The sequence below is a fragment of the Halichoerus grypus genome, chromosome 14 (genome assembly GCF_964656455.1).
Source record: "Halichoerus grypus chromosome 14, mHalGry1.hap1.1, whole genome shotgun sequence".
Taxonomy (NCBI): Eukaryota; Metazoa; Chordata; class Mammalia; order Carnivora; family Phocidae; genus Halichoerus; species Halichoerus grypus.
In genome coordinates this window covers 42359611-42374419 of record NC_135725.1, presented here as the reverse complement: position 1 = coordinate 42374419, position 14809 = coordinate 42359611, and the positions used below count along the sequence as shown (strand labels likewise).

At 36.0% G+C, this 14809-nt stretch overlaps 1 protein-coding gene across 1 annotated transcript in view; it reads right to left on the bottom strand.

The window, feature by feature from the left end:
* The window catches only part of CCDC171 (coiled-coil domain containing 171), a 312847-nt gene that overhangs the window by 247581 nt on the left and 50457 nt on the right, over window positions 1-14809 (bottom strand). The window contains exon 6 of the mRNA XM_078061217.1: window positions 12267-12413. Within this exon, the coding sequence (XP_077917343.1) occupies window positions 12267-12413 (147 nt within the window). The remainder of the gene's footprint in view (window positions 1-12266; window positions 12414-14809) is intronic.

The window sequence follows — 14809 nt, the reverse complement described above, 5'->3', positions numbered from 1 at the left end:
CTGTGAATATACTAAAAACCACTGAATTGTATACTTTAAAAGGATGAATGTTATGATATGTGAAATATATCTCAATAAAAGATAAAAGAATCCTGAGGGTAAGAACCACAATGTCAAAGAAGTGACAGCCACCTAAGTCAAGCTTCTTGATTTGTGAAGAAAAGTTCCCTCTAAATGCTGACTTTGAGTCCTTAGAACAAGGGATCCCCACTAATATTAGGTCTAAAGCATGGTACCTATTACAGCAGAAAAATTATGTTTAGCCAGATTAAAATGAGCACTACTCTAGGTAAGCCCAATACTAGTTTAAAACAAAATTTTTTAATGTAAACCCTAAAAAATGAAGTTCCTGGCCTCAAAAAATTAAAAATGACTTCTCAGTATGCTCGTCTTAGATTCTGTAAGTCAGAAGTCTAACCAGTGACAAGAAAATAGCCTATAGGCATTGAGAATAAAAAACTAGAACTAGCAAAAAGTTAAGAAAGACAGAGGGAGGAAACCAGTCTAATGTTCATTTTCTTTTCAGATTCCAAAAAGCATATGCATAAAGCTTCTCTTATCAAAATAATAGTCTTACATTTTATTAAAACACAGAATATTCAGTCATTCCATGATAAAAGATTCAACAATTCAAGTCTTTTCATTTCTTATGTGTATGTTATGTCATATTAATTAATTATCTGATTTTCACTCCAAAAGTCAAGAATAGGTTCTGTTATTCCTGCCCGAGACCAAAACCAAGAATAGGTTCTGAAATTCCTGCCCTAGACCAGAGATTACATCTTTATTTTCATACCTTCCTGCTTTGAATGAAATGTCCAGAAGAAAACAACTTTATAAACTATTACTACTAAAACTATTGATTCATCAGTAAGGACAACAACAACAACAACAAAATCTTCAAATCTTTAAACAAACTCCTTTCAAGAGTAGGCTTTGTTGATAGACATAATTAAATTAAAGCCCTCCTAATAAATATTTTTTTAATCTTCGAGTCTGGTGAATTAATTCTTATATCCAGCAGAGGGTGCTAAAGGCACATCAATGTGCTGTTCACAAAAAAATTTTTTTCCAATACTGCCTAAGAGAACCAGTACAATCATAAACTGTCTCATTAGGATCCAGTCCTAATGTAATCAACAACGCAAGGGCAGAAATCATAATGGGATTCAGGTTAAAATACACAATCCAACACACATTCATATATACCACAAGTCAATTTAAGTATATACAGGTTTGCCTAGAATACAACTATTACACTCTACTCTGTTTGTTCCCAACATTATGAACAAAGGAGTTCTTTGTATAACACAAAATGAGCACGTATTTTGTCATTTATTAGCTGATTTTCATGCCCTTTCCTACCGCAAAATACCACCATGGGATTTTTATTTCAGTAAATACTACATGTTCATCATGACTATTTTTTTATTTTACGATTTGTATCTCATTAAATCACGTTAAGCCCAATTAGATAATCTACTCCACTTAAGAAAAGGGGGCATTTGTCTGTGAAGAAGGTAAAACAGGGAAGGATGTCTCCTGTTCCTCCCTTTGTTACGTGTTATTTCATCACAACACAGGGTATGAGCTGCCAACTCCAATTCAGCAGCAGAACTAGCCAAACATATCCAGACCACATTTGTTCTCCACACCACATCTGCTCCCGTGGCCTCCATGGGCCTATTCCAAAAGTTTCACAAAAGTTATGAAAACAGATGTGTACACTGCTGAAGGACTGGGCCAAAAAACACCTCCAACTACGTTACTTCCTCCTCAAAATAGAATAGATCTAGCTCAGAGGACATAAGTGAACTTAAAGGAATTAGTCAAGCAGAAAAACTTGGATACACAAAATTTAGTCCACTAAAATGGACAAGAAAAACAGGGGAGGAACTGTCACAAAAGTGCATCCTAGAGATTTCTCAGTAATATGTTACATAGCAGTGTTCCCAAAACAGTTGTGCAAAGTTTACCCCAGAATGTCAACAGCTGTATAAATAGAAAGTGGCTGTTTATTTAACTCTTTTTCCAGATTTTATCACCTGATATTTCCCATCTATGGACACTTTCACAGTAACCAATACAGTAATAATCCACCTTCAGAAATATAATTCTAAGGAACTGAATCATCACAGACTGATTAATCATTATTTTAGTAGTAGCTATTATTTTGTTATAGCTTAGTGACTGTAAATAATTTATTATATGTTCGTTAACAATTAACTATAATACTTATTCCTACCTGTATGGGGGGGAATAAAGAGTAGCTATTGTACTTCAAGACTTTGAAGTGAAAATCTCATAGTATTTTTTATTCCAAAACCAAAAAAAAATTTAAAGGGTCAAAGTCTCTAAGTATTTGACAAGTGTCTGAACAACAGAAGCACCATAATATCACATCACTTAAATTGAGTCATATATTGAAAGACTGTATATGAGTCCTTTATTATTTATTATCCTGGGGTAGCTGGCTGGGCTCAGTTGTAGAGCATGCAACTCTTGATCTTGGGATTGTGAGTTCAAGCCCCATGTTGGATGTAGAGATTACTTAAATTAATTTAATTTAATTTAAAAATAAATAAAATTACACAGCAGTTTCAAAAAATAGCCAAATGTACCAATATTTAGAGCGGTCCATGCCCATCATCTTGGCTTGTGGTTAACTGTGCAGTTAAACCTCAAAGCTAGTCACTGAGGGCAGCAACAATCAGGGCCTTAACAGTCTCAGAACAGACCTATGAAGCAACCTGACTACAGGTATAAACTGGGAATACAGCAAATTTTTATTCACCAGGAATGCATAATGAAGTCTATCACTCAGATTATAAAACAGTTTAATGAATAAAGAAGAGCTTTTGTTACTGTTGGGTATAATAAAAGAAACCACAGAAAATGAAAATAGGAAATTTCAGAATTTATAGGACACAAATTCTCATCATAAATTAATTTAGCATCTCTAAAAATCATTTTTACCTCTCCTGGCAACAAAAACTTCAATATTTAACTAATTTTTTAATTAACTCCCTATTTTAAAGTCCGTTATGAACAGAAATACAAAAATGTGTAATACTCCTAAGCACAATTATATAACCCAGGTGATTTCATCATTTACCCACTTGGTAAGTAGTAATCAACACAAGTAGGTGTTGAAAAATAATTCCTACAAACACATTGAAAAATAGTTCCTACAAACACTTTAACAAGTGAAATCAGATGAGGTTGGCTTCACAGACAATAGGAAAGGTGAGAGCCATTTTTCTTTCCCTTTTCACTTGAGTATAGTCTACGTAGAGAGAAAAAAGCTACACTCTACCCTGCTTTCCGTTACTGTAATACAGAACATGACTGACAGAAGCAATTCGGAATTTATTTGCACGCAGTTCTCTCTCCACTGTAATCTTCGCGAGATTTCTCAGTTCTCTTACTATTAGGTTTGCATCTTCTCTTTTCTCTTTTCTTATTGAGTTAAGTTTATTTCCCATGATAAAAAAAAAAAACTCCCCTAGTTGTAAAGAGGTTTATAAAAGCCACAGATATTTCTTTTTCCAGTTCACTTTTCCCTTGGTTCTGTGGTATCCAGCACCACATTTATAAAATTGGATTGGGAGTTCACTTTCTTTTTTAAATCTAAGAAACCATTGATCCATGTTAAGATGATTAAGCCACACAATGGTATATAGTTTACCAGATTTTTTAAAAATACAAATCTTATATATATATATATACAGCTTTGGTCCAGGAACATTAAGAAATCACCATTTCATGAAATGCAACTGTTAAAAATCTTCATTAAAATTTAAAACATTGATTGGGCTACATGTCTATTATATTAGTAACTTTATTCTGATATTACTGACATTAAATAATGTGTTCTATTAAATTAAAACATTAACAGTTTTCCTCTATTATCTTTATTAACATTATTATCCCATTTATTTTATATTAATCCTTATATTTCATGTATCTCATGGTAATCCTTTTTTTAAAAAATACCACTGACAGTTACTTAAGTCCCTAGATTTACTAATAGTTAATGTAAAACTAGCATGAAATCTCTCTAGAAATTTAACTTCTCCTTCATCATGTCATCATCTGGCCAAGAGCCAAGACAAGATATGTTCACTTAAATATAAAGCAAAAAGTTTTTTTAAGATTTTATTTATTTGTCAGAGAAAGAGCACAACCAGGAGGAGCGGCAAGCAGAGGGAGAAGCAGACCCCCTGCTGAGCAAGGAGCCTGATGCGGAACTTGATCCCAGGACTCTGGGATCATGACCTGAGCCGAAAGCAGATGCTTAACCGACTGAGCCACCCAGGTATCCCATAAAGCAAAATTTTGAAAGGTGTCCAAATATGGAGAATTTTAGATGAGTCAGAGGACTATACTAGTCCACTTATAAAATTCTTATAAATAGAATAGAAATTGAGACTATCTGGACTACCCTTCAAAGCTTCAAATTCTCCAAAAGCAGAGACCTGGTATTACCAAAAGTAATTACAGAGTACTAAGAAAAACCACAAAGTAAAACTAGTCTAAAACAATTTTACGTTTATAACATCAATCAATAAAAAAGAAATTGGGGCAAGTAAGTATTTTACAAGGAAAAAAAATCAATACTGAGTTATCCAAAAATAAATCCTAAAGTTTAGACATTAGACATTTCCTCAACTCAGTCAAAACCAGCTTAATAAGAATTTTATCAACAAAAAAGAAATCACTATTACCTAGTACTTCTTCATACCTATAACTCAATTAAAATGTTTTCAGTGATGATCATAGGGTTATATAGCATCCTAAAAGTGACTCCTAAATGAGTTTTTTAATTCTAAGTATATTCAGACTTTATTCTAATCTTTTAATGGGCCATCCATATACCACATTTTTTTTTTTGAAAGAGAGTACATGTGCTCTTGTGTGTGCATGAGCAGAGGAGAGGCAGAGGGAGAGGGAGAGGGAATCTCAGAGCCTACAGGCTCCATGTCCAGAGCAGAGCCTGATGCAGGGCTCAATCTCAAGACGCTGAGATCATGACCTGAGCTGAAATCAAGAGTCCAGGCACGCCACTACATAATATTTTTAAGTATTGATACATTCCTGAATTTATTGGCCTGAAAAATGTTCATCACAAAGTGATAAATAAGCTAAAAATATTATGTAGAATATAATCTAATTTTTTATTTTTTCTCTAACTTTACATAAAATTAGGCCACGTATGTTAAGAGTGTGAGTCATTTTATCTTTGCCAAGTTCACGCTTGGCATTATTATTGAGAGTTCCTATACACCCCACACCAAGTTCCCCCTGTTATTAACATCTTATTCATGTGGTACAAATAACCCATTAAAATGGACAGTGAATCTTAATTGATATTTCTTCAATAACATACAAATGGCCAATAAGCATATGAAATGGTATTCAACATCACTAGTCATTAGAGAAATGCAAACCAAGACCAAAATGACATACCATTATACGCCAACTAGGGTGGCTATCATCAAAAAAACTGATGGTAACAAATACTGGTGAGGATCTGGAGAAATTGGAACCCTCATACATTGCTGGTGCAATGTAAAATGGTGCAGTCACTGTGCTGAGAGTTCCTCAAGAAACTGAACACAGAATTACCACATGACCCAGCAATTCCACTCCTAGGTACAGACCCAAGAGCACTGAAAACATGTTCACATGAAAACCGGTAAACAAATGTTCATAGAGGTATTATTCATAATAGCTAAAAAGTGAAAACAACACAAATGCCTTTCAACTGAGAAATGGATACACAAAATGTGGTATATAATATGTGGAATATTATTCAGTAATAAAAAGGAATGAAGTCCTGATACCTGATACAATATGGATGAATCTTGGAAACATGCTAAGTGAAAAAAGTTAATCACAAAAGGCCACAAGCTGCATGATTACATTAATAGGAAATGTCCAGGATAGGCAAACCTATAGAGGCTGAAGACAGATTAGCAGTTGCTTAGGGCTGAGAGAGATGGGGGAACAGGAGAGTCACGGTCTAATGGGTATGAGGTTTTTTCTTGAGGTGATAAAAACGTTCTAAAATTGATTGTGGTGATGGCTGCACAACTCTATGAGTACACTAAAAATCACTGGATTGTACACTATAAATGGGTGGATTTATAGCATGTAAATTATATCTCAATAAAGATATTTTAATACCATCAGTATGAGACGTTTAACTTCCAGACACCCATCTCCACCCCAAGCAGCCAAACAACTACCCCTTCTTAACACTACACAAACTGGAGGTTAATTATCTGGAGGATGTGAATCTGAACCAGAGCTGCACATAGGGATACACAGAGAGGGGGTGGGGGGGTGAGGGGGACACAAGACTGAAACCAGGCGGAAGTCTGCATACTGAACGGTATGATATGCAGATTCTTCCTCCATGTCCTTCTTCCATGCTATAACCACCAAAGACGAAACTAGCAGAGCACTTGCAGAAACTATAGAAACGCAGAGAGAAGACCTACAGATTATAACATTCAAAGTTGTGCAATGAAATATTTGCCATAATTCCCTATTATCCTACAGTAAGGCTTCCCTAAGCCCCAAACTCGTATTCAACTGTCTACTCCACACCTCCACGTGGATGTCTACCAGGCATGCCAATGTAACATACTTAAAGCAAACTCCTGACCTCTCCCAAATCTATGCCACTTGCATTCTTTGCCAGTTGAGTAAATGACAATGCCATTCACCCATTTGCTCATGCCAAAATCTTTGGCATTATCATTTACTCCCTCCTTTTTTCTCACAAGCCAGGTCCAACTGACCTGCAAATTCTATTGGTTCTATCTTCCAAAATACATACAAATCCAACCACCTCCTCTACACTATATCTCATTGAGGTAACTTTTAATAGTCTCCTAAGTGGTCTCTTACAGTCTGTTCTCCAAAGAGTATACAGAATGATGCTTTTAAAACAAAAAAGAGGAAGCATGTCAGGCCTCTGCTCAAAACCTTCCAATGACTTTCACCTCACTCAGACAAAAAGCCAAAGTTCTTACAAGGAATTACAGAAGACCATCAAAACTGTAAAATCTGTCTACCGTTCTGTATATCCTAGCCTTTCCATTTCAGTCACAATGCCCTACTTGCTATTCCTCGAACATTCCAAGCACACTCACATCTCATGGCCTTTGCACTTTCTATTCCTGCTACCTACAATGCTTTTCGTCCAGATATCCACATGGCTGACCCTTTCTTTCTTCAGGTCTCTATTCAAACGGTCATTTTTATCAAGTCCCCTATGACCACTAACATAAAAGGGTAACCATCCTGTCTCATCACTCATCACCTCCCCTGCTGTTTTTTTTTTTAAGATTTATTTATTTGAGAGAGAGTTGGGGGGGAGGGGCAAAGAGAGAGGGAGAGAATCTCAAGCAGACTCTCCGCTGAGCATGGAGCCCAACACAGGGCTCGGATCTCACGACCCTGAGATCATGACCTGAGCCAAAACCAAGAGTCAGGCACTCAACCAACTGAGCCAACCAGGTGCCCCAACCCTAGTCTGCTTTATTACTCTCCACAGGGCTTATCATGTTTTGTTTCGTTTAATGTGTGATTCTCCCTGACTAGAGTGTCAGCTTCAAGAGGGAAGAGACTTGGGGCGCCTGGGTGGCTCAGTCGTTAAGCGTCTGCCTTCAGCTCAGGTCATGATCCCAGGGTCCTGGGATCGAGCCCCGCATCGGGCTCCCTGCTCAGCCAGGAGCCTGCTTCTCCCCCTCCCACTCCGCCTGCTTGTGTTCCCTCTCTAGCTGTCTCTCTCTCTCTCTGTCAAATAAATAAAATAAAATCTTAAAAAAAAAAAATAAAAAAAATAAAAAAAGAGGGAAGAGACTTTGTTTTGTTCACTGCTAATGCTTCGAGCACCCAAAAGTGTTCCTAATACTCTCTATAAATACTTACTGAATAAACAAATGAATATAGTAGTCATAGGAACAGGATGCTATAAAAAACGGTACAGAGAACAAGAGCTCTCAGAAATTAAAAATGAAAAGGAAAATATTCAATAAGAAGATTAGAAAGTAAAGTCAAGTAAATCTTCCAAGAATCCACAACAAAAAGACAAAGAGAAAGGCAACAGAAAGGTAAAAGAAGTAAACCACCAATCCAGTCGATCTGACACTTGCATAATAAAAGCCTGAGAAAGAGAGAACAGCAAAAGCCCCGAGGAAAAAGTTATGAAGAAATAACATAAGAGAATTCCTCAAAATGAAGGACATGAGTTTCCTAACTAAAATGTCACCATGAATAAAAAAAGATCTATACTAAGAAACACTGTTTATATTTGATGTTCTGCAATTGCAGAGTCAGTGGAAACTCTATAGCACAAATAACCTGGTGTCCTCACAAATATAAGGAAACAAGAAAGCTACAGAGATGGAGAATCTGTAGATGAAAAGAAATCTAAGAGACGTATCAACCAGAGTGACTGGGTGGCTCGGTTGGTTGAGCAACAGACTCTTGGTTTCAGCTGCGGTCGTGAACTTGGAGTCGTGATCTCAGGGTTGTGAGATCGAGTCCTGCGTAGGGCTCTGAGCTCAGTGTGGAGTCTGCTTGAGATTCTCTCTCCTTCTCTCTCTCCTTCTTCCTCTGTCCCTCTCCCGGCTCGTGCACGCATGTGCACGCTCTCTCTCTCTCAAATAAATAAAATCTTTAAAAGAGCGGGAAACATACCAACCAATTGTAATGTGTAACTGGAATTCTGGCTCAAACTGCATTCTTACACACATTTATACCATTTGTGGAGCAATTTGAAATTTGAATAAAGCCTGGTTATTTGATTATATTAAGTAATTACTGTTAATTTAGTTTTAATATTGATAATGTGACTCTAAATAAAGACCCCTTATTTTTAAAAAATTATAATGAAATATTTATAGTTAAAATAATATGTGACTGGGATTCATTTCACTATAATATGGGAGGAGGGAAGTGAGTGCGGGTATAAATGGTAAAATATTGGCCACATACAGATCATTGTTGAAGCTGGTGATGGGTACATTAGGTTCATTATACTATTCTGTTCACTTTTTAAAATATATTTGTTTAAAGCTTTCCATTTAAAAAAAAAAAGTTTGAAAAAACAGAGGACCAAGAAAACTTAGAGAGATGAGAAGAATGAGGGAGGAAAGATCACCAACAAGGAAACACAAACCAGAATAACATCAGGCCTCTCAGCAGCAACAGAAGAGACTGGGAACCAGGGAGGTAAGGCCTTCACATTCTAAGAGAAAATGACTTTAAACCTAAAATTATACTATTTTAATATATTAAAACCTATATTCGGCCAAAGTATATCTACTCTAATACTTTATTCATAAAAATCACACTCAGAAATGCAAGATCAGCTAAAACTTAGGTCTCGCATACCCTTTCTTAGCAGCTACTAGACTACATACGCCACTGGAGTAAAAAACACATGGGGACCTAGGAAACAGAGGAGCCAACAGAAGACAATGAAGCCCCCGGTGACTGCTGAGCCATGAGCCAGAGGCCTCAAAGGGTGTGATAATTTTCTGAGGAAGACCACATAAATTTGCCAAACAGAGCTCCTTGAAGGCTTTATCCATTCGCACTTTCACCAGCAAGACCCAGGAACTTTTAACATCACCCTCACCGACACTGGGTGCTTTTTCTTTAGTCTTAGTATCACAAGTGTTATAACCTTTCTTACATCCTAGTGAGGTTAAGCATTTTTCACATGTTTGTTGTCCATCTGAACATCTTTCACATCTTCTTCAACGTCCTTGGTAGATTTTTTTCATAAAGATTTTCTTTTTCTTACCAAATAGTGGGGGGAATTTAGATAGAGAGATACAGAGATAGAGATAGATTTACCTTTTGCTGTAAATATTCTTCCCATTTGTCTTTTTATTTTATTTGAAGTGGAGAATTTACTTATACATGACTTTAATTTTTCCTAGTCAAAGCTATAAATCTATTGATTTTGTTCCTCTGCTTTTATGATTAACAATATGTCATACTGCACTCAGAGAGCAAAAAACCCTTAAATTTTTTTCTTCTTTATCAGTTTTTAGTATTTTTAATCTTTTTAATCCAACTGGAACTTATTTTACAAAATGATGTAAGATGGGAATCTAATTTTATTTTGTCCCAAATAGTTAACCATGTTTCAACATGAATAATCTTTCCTATTCTCACTGATTTAAAATGGTATCTTAATATACTAAATTTTATACATATTCTATAAGTCTACTACTGGCCTTTCAATTCTGTACCATTGAAAATCTGGTCTTAGAGTTACTGTACTTTTTGGTCACTCAACAATCTCTTTTCCCCTTCTTTTGGTACCAGAAACCAAATTTTCTTTATAAAAATTTCTTTTTGGGGCGGCTTTAATTTTAGTAGAACTGAGAGATTTATTTGGGGCAAACTACCTCTTTCAATCAAATATTTTCTCTTTGGGATTTGAATCCTAAATAAAGCTACAAAAGGAATGATACCAACTGTTATTGGTAAACAAATAAAATGAAAATTATTGATACCAATTCATCCTAACTCCATCCATCATTTCTGTTCCCAAGACCTCTGGAGATGCTCTGGGATTCATTTCTGAGCCTGATTCCCCAGCTTCCATCCTAATTCTGCATATGTGATTCCCATATTCTTCCAATGAATTCCCTATTGAAGTTAACCAAAGTTGGTTTCTGTTGCATACAATCAAAAAACCACAACTGATACATTACTAAAGCTTTATAATAGGTATTAACTTCTGATATAGTAAGTCTCCGCTCATTACTCTTATCAAAATATTTTAGGGGCGCCTGGGCAGCTCAGTTGGTTAAGCATCGAACTCTTGGGTTTCAGCTCTGGTCATGGGATGGAGCCCCACGTCAGAGTCCATGCTGAGCACAGAGTCTGCTTGAGATTCTCTGCCTCTTCCTCTGCCCCTTCCCCTGCTCGGGCTCTCTCTCTCCCTCTCTCCCTCAAATAAATAAAATCTTTTTAAAAATGTTTGAGAGACTCTCGTGTAGTAGCTCTTCAGTCTTTCACATGAATTTCTGAATCTTTATTCCCAAAATAATTCCACTGAGTTTTTTATTAGAACTGTTTTAACCCATAATATAATCTAGGAAGGATTCATATCTTTTTTGTGTTGAGTGTCTCCAAAACGTCTCACCATTTTCTTTGAAGACTCTCAGTTAAATTTTGGAACTTTTTAATGTGTTTGTATTTAATTATATTCCTATTCTTGTCACTGTGGTGAAGAAAATTTTTTACATGTTTTATTCTCTGCTTATTGCTGGAATGTAAGAATGTAAGTAAAATTGTTACATATTCTTTTCTTCCTGGCCTCCTTACCGAATGTTCTTACTAGTGTCAATAATTTAAAGTTGATTTTCTTGACTATTCAAGTTATAAGTGTATCATCTGAAAACGATAAGAGTCATGCGTCCTTCTTTCTAACAACTATACTTATTGCTGCTCTGCCATCATATACTTCTCTGGCTAAAATTTCCAGAACAATGTTAAATGACAGCAATGAGTTTAACCAGAGTACCTCTAGGATTTTATCACTGAATTCTCTTTATAAATGCTTATTTACCTAATAACAATTACAAATTATGTTTAAAAAAAGCTTCTTTACCTATTGAAATACTTAATTTCCCATAAACAAAAGGAAAGTTTAAAAAGAAGAATTAACAAATAGATTTCTCTCAAAATTAAAGTGATCATCAGTATCATTCTCTCATAAAAATCATTTAACTTTCATTTGTAACTTGATGCTTCTTTCCCATCTAAAGTCTCACCTGAAATGCATTCCATAAAACTATGCAGCTAGGACATGATCCAAACCACAAAATTAGAATTTAATATTATGTGCACAAAATTCTTTCCTGTGTTGCTTCCTCAATCTTATCACGGAAGCAATTACCCTCAAACTTTCCAAATATTCCATGAGAATTAACTGTTAAAAATGGACAGATTTTAAAAATTAGAGGCAAAATATAATTTACTCAAATACAATGTTTTCAAAGAAACCAGATATTCTATATAAATAAATTCTGAAAAATTTGGTGTTATATTTTATGGCAGAGTAAAACTTTCTCCGACCTTAAATTACTGACTGGACCACATATATATATAAAATACTGACTGGACCTTAAATTACTGACTGGACCACATATATATATAAAATACTGACTGGACCTTAAATTACTGACTGGACCACATATATGTCTTAAAAGGATGAGAAAATATACCTCAAATTCTTTTCTAAGACGTTCTTCTCGTTGAGTGCTAAATTCAAGTTCACTTGTTTGTCGCCGTAGAAGATCAGAGCAGTCCATGTGCTCAGTTTCTAATTTTTCTACCTTCTTGTGCATATTTTGTACAGCATTATCTTGCTCCTGGAAAATAATTCATTTTTGCATCAATAAAGTTTATAAGCCAGCAATCACAAAAATGTATTTCACAGAAGACAGTGAGTAACTAAGCTTGTGCTTCAACCATAGTAATAGGTTCATTTATATGGTTGACTCTCGAACAATATGAGGGTTAGGGACGCCCACCCATGAGCAGTCGAAAAATCTGTATATAACTTTTGACTCCCCAAAAACTTGGCTACCAATAGCCTACTGTTGACCGGAAGCCTTACTGATAATTAACCCGTATTTTGTATGTTTATATGTATTATGTACTGTAGTCTTATAATACCTAACTTTTTCTTAATTTTTTCAGTATTTCTAAGCTACACAGTTCATCTCCAAGTTTTTTCAGATTGTCCAAAATCTCCAAAAAATTTTCCTACATATTCATTGATACAAAAATCCACGTGTAAGTGGACCCGTGCAGTTCAAACCCACATTGTTCAAGGATTTATAGACACTTGCCCTCATAAGCAAGAGAGGCCTAGATATTCCAGCAGTGTTTTGGAATATACACATATGCAGAAAGCACTACTGGAGTTTTACAGTTTTGGAGCGCCTGGCTGGCTCAGTTGGTAGAGCATGAAACTCTTGATCTCAGGGTAGGGAGTTTGAGCCCCAAGTTGACCATAGAGATTACTTAAAAATAAAATTTTTTTAAAAAGAATTATGGAGTTTTACAATTTTAGAGCTCTGATTAACACATGTTACAGCTGAAAATGTATATAGCTTACTATAATGTTATGCTAGTTTAATTGACCTCTGAGGGTATTTCCATAATGCTGTAGTCCAACTGCCATATATAATGTTTTCCCCTCTCATTAAAATTTTAAAATATTTTGTAATACAAATGTACATTGCTCCTTTGTGTGAGGGGAAGTCATTATCTTGAATGCCTAATAACGACCCTTGAGAGGTTTTTATGCGAGCTCTTGGTACTTTAACTAGGGTTATAGCTCTTCAAGTTGCATCCACTAGATGGCTGTGTTTCATTTCCTTCAGTTTTCAAGTTTTCAAATCTTTGTTGTATTACTGAAAGAAAAATAACATCAGGTAGTCTTCTACTGAAATCTCTCAATCTCCTTTTCCAACTAAACTCAGAAATCAGAGTTGAATGTTATGAAAGTTCAAACATGAAGTTAACACACACATCCAAGTATCTTCCACAGTCAAGTGTCTACGTTCATCATTCCCACTTAGGTCTCTGACGCAGGCTCCTTTCCCACCTTCCTTCACCAGCACAATCTTATTCAGGGACATACACACGCATAGGGATCCAAAATGGTTCCAAGTATGGCCGGCCACTCAAAATGTATCACCAGAATGTGACTGAGAATGTCGCAAGCACCAGAGACAATTCTCTGTAAAAGACTCTAACTTGGAAAGCACGGGGCAGTACCGTCCACAGTCAAAGGACGAAGAACAAAACCCCACGTGATTCCTCCTCTCCACCCCCTCACTCACGAGATTACCCCTCTGCAGCTGACTACGCACGAACTCTTAAGAATGATTTTCTTCAGGTAACAGAAACGTCTTGACATACAGAAGCGCATCTCCTCACATTTTTCAGTCCTTAAACTAGCACAGTTAAGAGCAAAGCTGGGCACCAGGGCAAACATGTGCCAGCACAGCCTGCAACCAGCATTTAGCACTCGCAGTTTTTCAGTGGCAGCGTGGACTCAGGAATAAATGGTTTTATGAATAGCCATATGTCATCCAAGTTCACCGTAACGGTACCTTCATACACGAAAGTACTTCGAAGAGCATTAAGCACTATACAAGGATAAGATACTATTTTTATTCTGCAAGATAGGTCACCCTCCTTCAAGCACTCAATAGTGCCAGCGTCAATTCAAATTCACTGTTAAATTATATGCCCTCTCGGGGCGCCTGGGTGACTCAGTCAGTCAAGCGTCTGCCTTCGGCTCAGGTCATGATCCCAGGGTCCTGGGATCGAGCCCCGCGTCAGGCTCCCTGCTCAGTGGGGAGCCTGCTTCTCCCTCTGTCTCTGCCTGCCACCTCCCCTGCTTGTGTTCTCTCCCTCTCTCTTTGTCAAATAAATAAATAAAATCTTTTTAAAAAAATAAAAATTAAAATAAAATATATGCCCTCTTGACTGACACATCATCTCTAACTTTCTATCATCCACACAAAGTACTATGTATATTTTTAAATGAATAAACAGCAATTTACAAGGTTAATCACAATGTAAACCAAATAACCTGAAATAAAAACAAAATAAAATCTATAACCAAAAATGCTTGTATTGTAGTTGATGGTAATTATTTCAAACAATATTTAATAAATAAAGCAAAAGAAACTGAAGTATTCGGAAGTCTCATGAAATTTACTTATAAAATATGACTTGTGATTCCCAT